Source organism: Mobula birostris, chromosome 5 (genome assembly GCF_030028105.1).
Source record: "Mobula birostris isolate sMobBir1 chromosome 5, sMobBir1.hap1, whole genome shotgun sequence".
NCBI classification, from domain to species: domain Eukaryota; kingdom Metazoa; phylum Chordata; class Chondrichthyes; order Myliobatiformes; family Myliobatidae; genus Mobula; species Mobula birostris.
Window position 1 is genome coordinate 37,722,039 of NC_092374.1, and position 15,428 is coordinate 37,737,466.

A 15,428-nucleotide genomic window follows, 5' to 3' on the forward strand; every position below is an offset into this window, starting at 1 on the left:
TCTTATTGAAAAACGTACAAATTGAGTGGGGGAGGGGTGATCACAATTGAAAGCCTGTTACAATACCCAGGACAAATTTGTTGCAACTTCTGCCCATTTTTGCATTTTCTGTTTCCCATCCCCTCGATCAGTGCCACAAATGCCACACATTAAATTTTGAGAGAAAGAGGGTTTGATGTAGTATGCATCTGTTTTAGAGCTCCCATAATATTGTTTCTACAAACAGCAGAATTAGTTTCCTCTTTCTCTCCACTATTAATAATTGTTCTTATCAGTTTTGTGTGCTTTTGATGCCAGTTATTACAATACTGTGCAGATATGGTTACCATATTGAGTATTTTTTTGTTTATTTTTAGACTTGGAGACAAAATTGATATAGGGATAGCTTTAAAAACAGAACTTGTTTGTTACCCAGTCTATAAATAAAGTTGAAGCACTACAACAGGGTGAACTTACTTCATTTTAGCTAAGACTATAGTGCTGTGCAAAAGTCTTACGCATATGTAAAAAGTCTTATGAGGCCAAAATGTTCTACTCAAAAGGTTCCAAGGAACATCTAAACAAGCCTGATGCATTTTGGAATCAAGTCCTGTGGACTGATGAAGTTAAAGTAGAACTTGGCCGCAATGAGCAAAGGTGTGTTCAGAGAAAAAAGGGTGCAGAATTTCATGAAAAGATCCCCTCTCCAACAGTTAAGCACGGGGGTGGATCGATCATACTTTGGGCTTGTGTTGCAGCCAGTGGCACGGGGAACGTTTACTGGTAGAGGGAAGAATGAATTTAATTAAATACCAGCAAATTCTGGAAGCAAACATCACACTGTCTGTAAAAAAAAAAGCTGAAAATGAAAAGGGGAAGATTTCAACAGGATAATGAACCTAAACACACCTCAAAATCCACAATGGACTACCTCAAGAGACGCAAACTGAAGGTTTTGCCATGGCCCTCACAGTCCCCTGACCTAAACATCATCGAGAATCTGTGGATAGACCTCAAAAGAGCAGTGCATGCAAGAGGGCCCAAGAATCTCACAGAACTAGAAGCCTTTTGCAAGGAAGAATGGGCGAAAATCCCCCAAACAAGAATTGAAAGATTCTTGGCTGACTATAGAAAGCGTTTACAAGCTATGATACTTGTCTAAGGGGGTGTTACTAAGTACTGACCATGCAGGTGCCCAAACTTTTGCTTCGGGCCCTTTTCTTTTTTTGTTATTTTGAAACTGTAAAAGATGGAAATATAGAAGTTTCCTTAAAATATTAAAGAAATGTGTCATCTTTAACTTTATGCCTTTTGGAAATCAGTTCATCTTTTACTCACTTAGCTATTCACAGTAACAGAAATTTTGACCGGGGTGCCCAAGCTTTTGCATACCACTGTAAGGATGCCCAAGACTTTTGCACAGTACTATAATGATTTTTTTTTGTATTGCACTGTACTATTGCCACAAAAAGCAAATTTCATGACGTGAGTAATGATAAACCTGATTCTGATATGGGTCTATTGTGAGAGTGGGATGGGGGCAGGGAGAGTGAAATCATGATTGGGAAAGGGGGGAGGGGAGGGAGTGGGAAGCACCAGAGAGTCATTCTGTAATGATCAATAAACCAATTGTTTGAAACCAAATGACCTGCACCCAAGCCACCCCACCCCACCCCAAGCACTCCTCCTCTGCCACCTGTTCCACACCTCGCACAGCACTTCATGCTTGCCATTCCCAACAATCTTTGCTCCCACTAGATTTACAAACTTGCTGTCCATTCCACGTTAACAAATATAGTACTGTACAAAAGCCTTAACCACCCTAGCTGTATACTGTATATGTGCCTAAGACTTTTGCACAGTACTGCATAACAATAAATGAGGGACACAGATTTCAGTTGGGCAAAGAATTAGTGTGAAATTGAGGAAATTGATGATAGAAAAATCCCTTGCCATATCTACAGTGTATCTGGATAACCAAGATCTGGGCATTTAACAGCTAGCAGACATCTACATAACATAGAACGTAAGAAACAGGAGCAGGAGTGGGCCATCTGGTCTGTCGAGCCTGCTCAACCATTCAGTAAGATCATGGCTGATCTGGCCATGGACTCATCTCTACCTACCTGCTTTCCCCCCATAACCCTTAATTCCCCTTCTATGCAAAAATCTATCTAACCTTGTCTGAAATATATTTCCACAGATTCACCACCCTCTAGGAAAAGCGGTTCCTCCTCAGCTGTGTCCTGAATTGACTCCCCCAAATCTTGAGGCTATGTCCCCTGGCTTTAGTCTCACCAATCAGTTGAAGCAACTTTCCTGCCTCTATTTCTATTAAACAAGTTTTGCAAAGGTGCACTGTTACTTTAGTGTTTAAAAAGCATCAGAGGTTTTCCATAATTCCCAGAACCCAATTCCCATATTCGAAATTGGTTATTGTGACAAAAATGCAAAAATCTTGTGGGCAGTGGTAGCAAGATGCTGGATAGTGCCTGTCTAAAATATTGTACTTAATACTAAATGAAATGGCACTTTTATGGCACATACAGCTAAGAGAAGCAAACCATGGACATTGTTGAGACATTCCATTATGCGTACTTGCATTCCGTGAGTTTTGAGGACATTAACATCAGAGGTGCAGGCAGTATCAGAAAATTGGACTGAAGTCATAAAGAAGGGTACTTTGTCAGAATCAGGAACCAACAGCATGCATTTGAATATCAATTCAATGCACCTGCTGTTCTACGTGTTTCCTTTGATCTGACATGTGATATCCATGTTTTAACTGAATGCTAAGCAGCATTCACTTTCCTTGTTTATATGACTATTAAGATTCAGAGTATGTTTGAAAAATATTTGCCATCTTATTCTTTCATTGGTAGAATACCTTGCATTTGTAATCACTTGAGGAATAGTGGCATAAAGGGGTGCTAGAACTGAAACATCAAAGCATGAGGACTGAGGTTGGAAGGAAGGAAAAAGTTTGGATTAGCACTTACACAAAATAACATGGGGAAGAAGCAAACTGATGTGGGGAAAATTATAAAACAAAGTTTATAACAAACCAGGCAGCATCTTTGGAAAGGAGTAAACAGTTGATGAAACGTCAACTGTTTACTCTTTTCCATTGATGCTGCCAGACCTGCTGAGTTCCTCCAGCATTTTGTATGTGTTGCTTGCATTTCCAGCATCTGCAGGTTTTCTCGTCATAAAGTTTGAACATTCAATTACCTCAGACTTTAGCAAATGCATAGATTTGAATTATGAAATACACATGATGCACTAAGTGTTTTTTTTTAAATATAGGCAGAATCTGGCTATGGATCAGAATCAAGTTTACGACGTCATGGTTCCATGCTCTCCCTCACATCAGCAGCAAGTGGTTATTCTGCTACATCCACCTCATCGTTTAAGGTGAGTATATTATCCTGTTATGCACCCTTGATCTTTCCATCCTCGCTCTAGTCCAACCTAAGTGCACCCCATAACAATTTGATGAATTTTATTCCAATGCATCAAATTCTGGAGAAACTTGTTAGGTTTGCGATACAGATTTTGTAGACTAGACACTATTGATTAACATCATAAAATTGAAGTTCTGATGGATTCACTGAAACTGTACCCTGAGGTGGAAATTGAGAGGTTTATTAGTCAATTTGTGATAAAGTAGCCTAGCCCAAAAGATTAAGTTGGGAAGAATAAAAGAGGTTGCCATCTGAATTTTTAACATCTGAGGAGGACTATGACATTAAATAGTCCCGATCTTGCTCCTAAAGCTCCACTCTGGGGTTTGGCTCTATGTATATCTATCCCATGTACGTGAAATAAGAAAGATAGCAGAGTATTGTCATTGTGAGGGGATGGGATTGATGAAAGTTGGATTGATTTGGAGCTCTGAAGGGAACTGGACAATTGCCTGATTTTACTTTTTTTTTCAATTTGTATCATTGTTTCTTAATCATCCTTTTAATAATTTTCATCTGCACCTGCAAAAGAATCATACAGCACAGAAAAAGGCCCTATGGCCCAACCCATCCATGCTGACCAAGTCACCGAACTGAGTTAGTCCCATATGCCTCTGTCTGGCCTATATTCCTCCTAAACCTTTCCCATTTGTGTACCGGCCAAATGTCTTTTAATTGTAGCTGCCTGTACCACTTCTGCCAGCTCATTCCACATACAAAACCTCCTCCTGTGATGGGTAAAAGATGCCCCTCAAGTCCCTTTTAACATCATCATTAACCACAGGACTGGAGGGAAGCAAGTATTGTGCCCTTGTTTACGAAGGGCAGTGAAGAAAATCTTGGGAGCTATAGATCAGCAAGGCTGATATCTGTGGTAGTTAAGTTACTGGAGAGAATTCTGATTAATTAGCTATATAAGCATCTGGAATCTCTGATTGATAAGAGATAGTCAACATGGTTTTGAGTGGGGGAGCATCTCACAAACTTGATTTTTTTTTTGATGTGACCAAGAAAGTTGGCAAGGGCTGAGCAGCAGAGGTTGTTTATATGAACTTCAGTCAGGCTTTTGAGATTCCACATGGTAGACTGTTTGGGAAGGTTAGATTGCATGTAATCCAGGGAGAGCTGGCTAATTGGATACACAGTTGGCTTGATGCTAGAAAGCAGAGGATGATATTGGGACGTTATTTCTTGAATTGGAGGCCCATAATGGTGTGCCTCAGAGCTTGGTGCTGGGCCCATTGTTTGCACACTATATCAATAATTTGTGTAGGAATGTAATGGTTAGTAAGTTTGCAAATGACACTAAAATAGATGGTATATAGGACAATAAAAAAGATTATCAAAAATTACAGGGGGATCTTGATCAGTTAAGTAGGTGAGCTGAGGAATGGCAAATGCAGTTTTATTGGGATAAGTGCGAAATGTTGCATTTTATGGAGTCAAATTCAAGTAAGACTTTCACAGTGCATGGTAGGGCCCTAGAGAGTATTACAAAACAGACCTTGGAGTACAAGTACAGCACTGTGCAAAAGTTAGTGCATATTTTTATATATAGATATATAGATTGTAGAGATATATGTGAATGCTGTGAAGTGAGGATGCTTTCAAAAATAATGAAATGAAATAAGGTTTCTAAGTATCAAAAATTCTATAAAGAGCAGTAAACAGTTTTTAAAAGACTAAATCAAATCAATATTTGATGTGACCACACTTTGCCTTTAAAACTCTTTGATACACTGTTATGCAGTTTTATAAGAAAATCGGCTGGTAGGTTGTTCCAGGCATCTTGCAGAACTTGCCACAGTTCCTCTGCAGACTTTGGGATTACCTGGAGAGACAGAAGCAAGTGACACAGCCAGATAGCCTCAATGATGTTGAGACCAAGGCTCTGTGGAGACCGTATTACCTGGAAGCCAAATAAAAAAAATAATCTAGGGTGCTCAAGACTTTGGGACTGTACTGTACATATGTACTGAAAATTGAGTCATAGGTTGATAGGGTGGTGAAGAAGTGTGTACAAGATATTGGTGAGGCTACACTTGGAGTATTGTGTTCAATTTTGATCACGCAGCTTTCAGAAAGATATAAATCTTTTCTGTACTCTTTCCAATTTATTACAAGGATGTTTTCAAGGCTTGAGGATCTGAGTTGCAGGGAAAAGTTGAATAAATTAGGAACTTATTTCTAAGACTGTAGGAGATTGAGAAATGATTTTATAGAGGTGTATAAATTCACATGGGGTATTGGTAGGGTGAACGCATGTAGTTTTTTTTCCCCCAAGGATTGGGGAACCAAGAACTTGAGGCAAAGCTTTAAGGTGAGAGAGTAAACATTTAAGAGGAACTTTGACAGGCAACTTTTTTTTCCCTCGTGTGTACGTGGAATAAGCTGCCAGAGAACATAATTGAGTTGGGAACAGTAATGACTGTTGAATAGGTACATGGTTTGGAAAGGTTTAAAGGCCATGGGCAAATGTTGCTAAATTGGACAAGCTTGTATGGACCATTCCATAAAGGGTCAAGTTCCAGGTGGTCATGACTTCGTTTATTTAGCTAAAGTGTTGTCACTGGACTTGTTGGGCATGAGGAAGCAGGATGTCATTCTGGCACCGTGGTAGCATAGCAGTTAGTGTGACACTGTTAGCACAGGGCATTCCAGCGTTCAGAGTTCAAATCCGGTGCAGTCTATAAAGCATTTGTACATTCTCCCTATGAACATGTGGGTTTTCTTCGGGTGCTCCAGCTTCCTCCCACAATCCAAAGACATACTGGTTAGTAGGTTAACTGGTCATTGTAGATTGTGCTGTAATTAGGCTAGTGTTAAATAATTGGATGTGTGGGCATGTGGCCAAGTGGTTAACGCATTGGACTAGCAACCTGAAGGTCATGAGTTTGAGCCCCAGCCGAGGCAATGTGTTGTGTCCTTGAGCAAGGCACTTAATCACACATTGCTCTGCGACGACACTGGTGCCAAGCTGTATGGGTCCTAATGCCCTTCCCTTGGACAACATTGGTGTCGTGGAGAGGGGAGACTTGCAGCATGGGCAACTGCTGGTCTTCCAGACAACCTTGCCCAGGCCTGCGCCCTGGAGAGTGAAGACTTTCCAGGCACAGATCCATGGTCTCGCAAGACTAATGGATGCCTTAAATCATTGGGTTGCTGGGTAGTGCGGCTCATTGGGCCAGAAGGGCTTGTTCTGTGCTGTATCTATAAATAAAAAAACAATTAATAGTGTGTCACTCAGAATTCATGTCAGTAGTGAGTTAGTTCACCATTCAATGCTTTCGTTTGCCATGACTTCTATATATGATAGCTTTCCAAGTTACTGATTCCAATCCATGGAAGTTGTTACATCGTACAAAAGTATTAATGAAATTTGTACAGAAAGAGAGTGGAAGATGGGTATTCTGAGAATGGAATCAGCCTTGGCTGGTGATGCAAAATTACCCTCAGAAGAAAAATTGTTCAGGCAGAGTATAAAGAAGGCTTGTTGCTGTGTTTTTCAGCTTTTGTGCTGCTACCAAGTTAAACCTCAAATTAAAAAAAAAACAATATGAATCCAAACAAATAGAAAGGTAGAGGAAAGTCTGGCTTTTCCATTCCAGCATATATAGGTGAAAGTTTCTAAAAGTATAACTGAATTATCCTTGTAAATGATTTTTTTTTTAAAAAAGGGGAGAGAGTTAAATGTACTCAGTGACCCAGCGACATCTTGTTCTTGAAAAATTTACTCAGGTTTTTGTGCTGTTTCTGATGAACCGCTTTGGGCTGACTCCTAGATTTTCTGAAAATAGACACTATAGAACTATTTTACAGATGCCCTACGTTCCACGTGTGGGTCAAATAATTCCTTTGTAGTGTACTTTTGCATAACCGCCATCAACACAAAAATGCCGACTCTGTTCAGTTCCAAGAGACACTAGTTACTTGTGTAAACGAATGGTTATAGATGAAAAACTATACAGTCCTTCATTTGTTACCACAGACTTCCATTGGGCCAGTCCAAGATCTCAACCTTCAGGTAGGAAAGATTAAAATTTGCACATAAGCAACATGCACCATTGGCTGTCTATAATCTACAAGCTAACTTTCAACACTGAGATTTAAGATAAGATGTACCTTGTACAATTATATCATCTTTGATCAATTACAAAAATACTGTATAATTGGGCTTTAATCGGTTATTTTGGGTCAAATCATAAAGCAATCCACTTTGATGAGTAGTGCATATCTCTGGGCTGGGGGGTGCAAAGTACAGCTATCTTTGAAAGATTCAGGTAATGAAAACTATAACTTGAATGATGACAAGTCAAAAAGCTCACCTACACAAGTCATGCCCATAAATCTGATTCAGAACCTATTATTATTTGAGGAAATTGAATTTTCTCTTGGCCTTGGCAATGTAAAAATTCAGTAAAAGGAACCAATGTGACTGACCTGTATCAAAATGTAAAAACAGAACAAGCCAGAAACACTCAGAAGACCACAGTGCATTTGCCAATTTTTTTTGTTTGTTTCAGATTTCCAGCTTTTTTTTTGCTTTTGAATCTTTGATCGTAATGCTGAGCTATCAACCTGTTACAGTTACTGAGCTTTTCTGTCTCCACAGATGCTGTCTGATCATCTGGGGTTTTCCGGCATTTCCTTTCTCAGATATACAGTAACTATTGTATCTAATTGGTCTAGCATTTTCCTCTGTTCTCTGTTTATGCTATCTCCAGAAAGATTAACTACCACTAATCAGTCTTCATTCTCTTCCAGCCAATGCGAGTTTGAGATCTGTTTTTGCTTGGGCTTTACCTTAACACAGACATTCTTGGTTTTTTTCCCTTCAGCTACTGTCTCTCCAACTCAAAATGCGCCTGTGTTCAAACATTTACTAACCCTATTGAAAAGTCAAAGACTTGAAGCATTAGTTCTACTTCCCTATCCACAGAATTTACCTGACCTGCTGAGTGTTTCCAGCAGCTTCTGTTTTTATTTCAGACCTGCAATAAATGCAGCAACATGCACAAAATGCTGGAGGAACTCAGCAAGCCAGGCAGCAACTGTGGAAAAAAGTACAGTCGAAGTTCCAAGTGAAGACCCTTTGGCAGGACACCCTGAAACGTCAACTGTACTTTTTTTCCATAGACACTGCTTGGCCTGCTGAGTTCCTACAGCATTTAGTGTTTTGCTTTGATTTCCTGAATCTACAGGTTTCTTCTTGTTTTTGACAAGTGCAGCAATCTTGCTTTTCAGTACCAAGATATATTGCAATCAATCGTTTTAAGACAAATGCTGTATAACTTTTTTGAAGACAAGTGAGCATATTGTGGTTGCATTTCAGCCTTCTGATTAAGCAATAAAAGGTGTCTTGTTTGCCCTTGAATACGATGAATGAAGTGCTAGGGTATTGTGCAAGATGTCTAGTGAACATGGTTGTGTCCTACTTGAAGCTTGGTAGTATTGGTCATATGTTCTTTGTAACGGATGACAACTTTTGAAGACCCACTAAGCATTGGAGATAAATCATTTCCCATCTCAAATTATTTATTTAGCCAAAAAAATGATACAATAAGAAAGCCTTACTTTCCCCTGCCATGGCACAATACTCAGTTACCCATCAAGAACACCCAGTCAAAATCTCTGCATAGTCCTTTTGAACTTAATTGCAATATTTGGCAGATCATTCTGAGCCTTCAGCAGGTAGGTTCTTCATAATAAGTATTTCTAAATCCATGTACCTCCTCTTACAAATATTAGCAATTTAAATTACCTTCCCTATATAATAATTGCAAACCCAGAGTAACAAATTCACCATAAAAAGTGAGACGGCATTCTACTTTTTTCCAAAAAAAAAGTTCACTCAACCCCAAAGAAGGATCTGTGCCCAGTAAATCTATAAGGAACAGTATTGGAGATTGAGCTAGTTTTGGACTGTATGTTATGTTGCGGCAGCCTTATTTACCAGTACAGAATGTGTTTCCTGTACAGTAATTGCTGTCTGCTTCAGTTTAGAATTAGAATCCGAATCGGATTTAATATCATTGGCATATGTCATGAAATTTGTTGTTTTGCAGCAGCAGTATATTGCAATACACAACAAAAAAAACTATAGATTACAGAAAGTATATACCTATATAAAAATTAAATTAATTGAGTTAGTGTGGGAGAGAAGTGAGGTGGTGTTCATGGGATCCTTGTCCATTCAGAAATCTGATGGTGGAGGGGAGGAAGCTGTTCCTGAAACATTGAGTGTGTGTGTCTTCAGGTACCACCACCTTGATGGTAGCAATGAGAAGAGTACATATCCTGGGTGAATGGGGTTCTTAATGACGGATGCTGCCTTTTTGAGGCATAGCCTTTTGAAGATGTCCTCAGTGCTAGGGAGTCTAGTACTTATGATGGAGCTGGCTGAGTTTACAACTTTCTGCACCCTCCATACCAGATGGTGATGCAACCAGTTAGAATGATCTCCATAGCCCATCTGTAGAAATTTGTGTATATGTCTTTGACTACGAAATTTCCTCAAATTCCTGATGAAGTATAGCCACTGTCATGCCTTCTTTGTAATTGCATCAATATGTTGGACCCAGGATAGATCTTCAGAGGTGTTGTCACCCAGGAACTTCAAGCTGCTCCCTCTTTCCACTGCTAATCACTCCATGAGAACTGTTGTGTGTTTCCTGAACTTCCCCTTGAAGTCCACAATCAATTCCTTGGTCTTATTGACATTGAGTGCAAGGCTGTCGTTGCGACACCAGTGAACCAGCTGATCTATCTCACTCCTGTATGCTTCCTTGTCACCATTTGAAATTCTGGCAGTAATAGTTGTGTCATCGGCAGCTGAAAGATGGCATTTGAGCTGTGCCTAGCCATACATTCGTGGGTGTATGCTAAGCATGCATCCTATACATGTGCCAGTGTTGACTGTCAAGAAGTAGGAGATGTTATTTCCGATGTGGTCTCCTGGTGAGGAAGTAAAGGATCCAGTTGCAGAGGGAGGTACAGAGGCACAGGCTTAAAAGCTTGTTGATTAGAAATGTGTGTATGATTGTGTTGCACACTGAGGTGGAAGTAGTAAACAGCACCCTGACATTAGTATAACTTTTACTCAGATATCCAAGACCAAGTGGAGACCTGGTGAGATTGCATCTGCTGTAAACCTATGGTGGCAATAGGCAAATTACATTGGGTTCAGGTCCTTGCTTAGATAGGAGTTGATTCTAGCCATGACCAAACTGTCAAGGCATTTCATCACAGCAGATGTGAGTACAACTGGGAAAGTTGCATTTCGGGTGAGCAGGACTGAGACAGAACTGCCACGTCTGTGCACCATGATAATCATAAAACATACTTCACCTCCTCTGCTTTTAATAGACTGAGCTGCCCTGTCTTTACGGAGAATGGTGAAGCCATCGAGCTGCAGCGCTGCATCCAAAACGGCAGGGACAGCCAAGTTTCCGTGAAGCAAAGTATACAGCAGTCCCTGATGTCCCTCTGGTACTGCAATCTTGCACTGAGGTCTTCAGTTTTATTTTCCAGAGACTGGACATGCACTGGCGGGATGGTTGGGAATTGGTGGGGTGGGTGGGGGAAGTGGTCTAAAGCCTCTATATTTCAAATGTACTTTAGAGTGGCTAAGGTTTCGCACTTCCATTTTCTTAAAGGGTTCTGCACCTGAGTCTGCAGTCCAGGGTCCGCGGATTTTTAGAATTTTTTTTAAAACATCTTAAAACAATGTTGCTTACTGAAGTACCTTATGGCTGGGACTGTGGGTTTCAGCTGTAGTATTCGTAAAGGGGAACATTTGATGATTCCCAGTGGAGCTGCAAACAAGAGTTTCCAGAATCAGTGCCATTTTAGCATTAAACTGGTGACTATTTGTCTTCTGAGCTGGTGTTGGAGAAAATTCCATAAGTGCCATCTCTGTCTATAGTGCATGTATAATCAAGAGCAGAAATGAACTTTATCTTTTTATTTATAGTTCCACGTCCCAGTTATTGAAAGAAAATCTTCCATCTCAGGCTTAGTTTCATTGCTAAAGTTGAACTGAAATATTTGAAGGTGATAACTTTGAGCAGTAGAATGAAACTATCATACCCCTCAACTTTCCTAGGTAAACTCATCCATGTAGATACCGGGTAACATATTTGCAGTTTTAATAATAATGGGAATGGAGAAAATTAGATTTGAAATATACATTCACAGATTCTGGATTTTGTTTAACAAGCCTACAATTTTCTATTTTATAGAGTTACCATTGGCTAAATTAATCTTCAAGAATTTTTTTAAATCTTATTTCAGTAGAACCTGTGATTTGAAATTACTGGCTGTTTTCAAAATTTTAATTAAAAGCCCAAGTCTCAAAACAAATTCATATAGCTGCTGTTACAATGCCCATTAAATGTACTCTTTTGCAGTGTTTGTCACTACAGGTTTATCTAATTAAATGGCATGGTTTGCCACTTACTGAAAAGTATCTTATCAAATTTAATTAACAGCATTTTTTGTAGAAGTTAAAGCTTTCTTTGTGCTTTGAATTTCAGAAAGGCCATAGCTTGCGTGAAAAGCTTGCTGAAATGGAAACCTTCCGTGATATCCTCTGCCGACAGGTTGACACACTACAGAAGTACTTTGATGCTTGTGCAGATGCTGTATCTAAAGATGAACTTCAGAGAGATAAAGGTGCATTTATATTTTCATTCTGAGTTTGAAATCATTTTATTGACATTTTAATTTTAAAATCTAATTACATTGTCTCTTTTTGGTTCAAAAGTCTTATTTGCTATTAATAGGGATACTGATTCAAAATATTTGTTCTTCAGGTAGAAATAGACTAGAGCAGTGTGTTTAATTTATTGCCTCTTCCTACTGTTTGGGGCTGTAGATTTTTTTTGGCAATCGTGAAGTGCTAGAACTTCAAGCCACCAATGCAACAGGAAATCCCAAAAGGATGCATCTTAGTTTCATGATCTCCAGAAGTCCATAAGCCGGGGGAGTACATTAGGCCATTTGGCTCATTGAGTCTGTTTTGCCATTTGATCGTAGCTGATTTATTATTCCTGCCTGAACCTCATTCTTCTGTCTTCTCCTTGTAACTTTTGACACTATTACTAATCAAGAACCTCTCAACCCCTGTTGTAAGTACACCCAATGGCTCAGTCTTTAGCTTCAGTGGCAATGAATTCCATCAATTCACCACCCTCTGGCTAAACAAATTCATCCTTATCTGTTCTAAAGGATGTCCATTTATTCTGGTCCAAATCCTAGAGTCTCATCAGTATCATCCTAGAGTTTTCCTCAGTGACTTTGTCCTAAAGGCAAGGCCTTGGCATCAGTTTGAAATAGCTGTGCCTTGTTCCATTCCTTTGTCACTTTCCTCACTACTTCACTGTTTTTGTGTTGAATCTCTACTTGCTCATTTTGATGAGGTCCAATATTGTCTTGTTAAATTATGAGCTTCACCAGAAAAATCTGCTGTGAAGCTAGCTAGTTGTATCACTTCTCTATTTAATCAGGTTTTGTTGGATCTTGCGGTTTAATTGTCCATTTTCTTTGCAGTTTAACAGTTAATAATCTGCTCATAATTTAAGTAACCTTTATATATCTAACAGTTTAATATGCTTCTAGTGGCTATACAAAGTGTAATCCTGGAAGCTTCTTTGCTCTTCATTAAGTGAATCGGTGTTTTCTCACTGGTTAAATTTTACTGCAGTATTGAATGTGATTTTTAATTGGTTTATTATTATCTACAAATTTGAATGGAATTTTTCGTAAAAGTAGCTGTTTTATACGAGACACCATCCCAGCAACTGCGTAACAGAGGATTCTCTGATCTACGGGCTATTCCCGGGGACACACATGGAGACCAACATCCGGTGCTGCTGGCAGATCATCAACTCGGTGAAAGACGCTCTTTGGTCGGCCCGAAACTTGATGATCAACCAGCACATGGAGATGTCCGTGGGAGAATGCTGCCAGCTGGCACATTCTCGGCTGCAGGAGTACGTGCTGAGGGACGCACTGAAATTTGGTGCAGTCACCGCAAGGGCCTGGTGGGGAAGGACCATGGTATAGGTTTCTTCACCCGTGGGAGTGGGAGGGGTCGGGTGGCCAGGAGTATACCCCTCAACAGTGATGTGGTAAGGTGAACAACTGGAGGGCCACATGGGTGGCCATAAGTATGGATATGTATAGACCATAATGGATTTGTATGTAAAGGATGGAAAGTTTTATTGTATATAATTTTATTTTTGAATAAAATGTATTTTGAAATTTAAAAAAAAAAATCTGTAGCTTCTCTCTTCTTCAAGAAGTAGATGCTACGAAACTGTGCACCCTGGTGCCCTCCCTATCTTTGTGGGAGATTTCAACCAGGCCAGCTTGAAGTTTTTGAACAACTACCACCAACATATCACCTGTGGAATCAAAGGGGACAACACACTTGACCACCATCAAGAACGCTTACCATGCCAGCCATGCCCACATTGTGGAAACTCTGATCACTTGGATGTACTTCTCCTTGTGTATAGTTAGAGACTAAAGCCAGCAACACCAGTAGTGAGGACCAAGAAAGAATGGTCAAGGGAAATAGAAGAATGCTTGCAGGACTGCTTTGAGTTGGTAAACTAGACAATACTCAGAGATTCATCTTCAAATTTGAATGAATACACCACAGTTGTCACTAACTTCAAAACTCAAGTGGGTGAGTGTGTGCCTTCGAGAACATACCAGACATATGCAAACCAAAAGTCATGGATGAACCAGGAAGTCCATTGTCTGCTGAAGGAGGGATCTGTGGCATTCAAAGACAGTGATCCATAACTAAACAACATACAGCTATATCCTGTGGAAGGCCATTTTAAGAGTGAGAAAACAATTCCAATTGAGGTTAGAGACCACATTGGATGCACATCAACGCTAGCAGGGTTTGCAGGCCATTACTTCCTGTAGAGTAAAACCTAACGTCATGAATGGCTGTGATGCTTCATTCAGAGATCAGCACAATGCCTTTTATGCACACTTTGAAAGGGAGAATAAAACTACATCTGTGTGAATCCCTGCAGCATCTGTCTCAGAGGCCAATGTCAGAATATCTTTCTTGAGGGTGAACTTTCGTAAGGCATTAGGACCTGATAGTGTACCTGGTAGGGTCTAAAAGCCTTGCTAATCAACTAGCGGTAGTATTCAAGGACACCTTCAATCTCGCTGCTGTCGTTGGAGGTTCCCACTTGCTTCAAAAGGGTGACAATCGTACCAGTGCCCAAGAAGAGCAGGATGAGCTGCTTTAATGACTGTCGCACAGTGGCACTCACATCTACTGTGATTAAATGCTTTGAGAGGTTGGTCATGGCCAGAATCAGCTCCTGCCTAAGTGAGGACCTGGATATGATGCAATTTGCCTATCACCATGATAGGTCTACAGCGTATGCAATGTTACTGTTTCTTCACTCTGCCTTGGATCACCTGGACAATAGTATTACCTGCATCAGGCTGTTGCTTATTGATTACAATTCACCGTTCAACACAATCATACCCTTGGTTCCAATCAACAAGCTCCAAATCCAGGGCCTTTACCTCCCTCTGCAACTGGGTCCTTGACTTCCTCACTGGAGACTACAAAACTTGGCACTCAACATCATTAAAACCAAGGAATTGTTTGGGAACTTCAGGAAGGGGAATTTGAGAGTACACACCAGTCCTCATAGAGGGTCAGAAGTGAAGAGCCTCAGGTGTTGGGTGTCAACATCTGAGACTCAATCCTGGGCCCAATATGTTGTAATTACAAAGGCACAACAGAGGCTATATTTCATTCAGAGTTTGAGAATTGGTTTGTCACATTTCCTACAGGTGTGCAGTAGAGGGCCATCTGAGTGGGTGCATCACCAACTGGAATGGAGGGGCCACTGCACAAGATCGGAAGAAATTGAAGAAAGTTGTAAACTCAACCATCTCTCCCATGGGCACTAGTCATAGTCATACTTTATTGATCCCGGG

The 15,428-nt window shown here is 40.1% G+C and overlaps 1 protein-coding gene across 6 annotated transcripts in view; it reads left to right on the forward strand.

The window, feature by feature from the left end:
• LOC140197637 (ceramide transfer protein) overlaps positions 1–15,428 on the forward strand; it is a 130,204-nt gene that overhangs the window by 71,552 nt on the left and 43,224 nt on the right. For 3 of the 6 annotated variants that reach the window (XM_072257897.1, XM_072257898.1, XM_072257900.1), the window contains exons 4-6: positions 3,286–3,393; positions 7,432–7,467; positions 11,978–12,116. In XM_072257897.1, coding sequence (XP_072113998.1) covers positions 3,286–3,393; positions 7,432–7,467; positions 11,978–12,116 — 283 coding nt within the window. The remainder of the gene's footprint in view (positions 1–3,285; positions 3,394–7,431; positions 7,468–11,977; positions 12,117–15,428) is intronic. The other 3 variants (XM_072257899.1, XM_072257902.1, XM_072257901.1) reach the window with 1 other exon arrangement.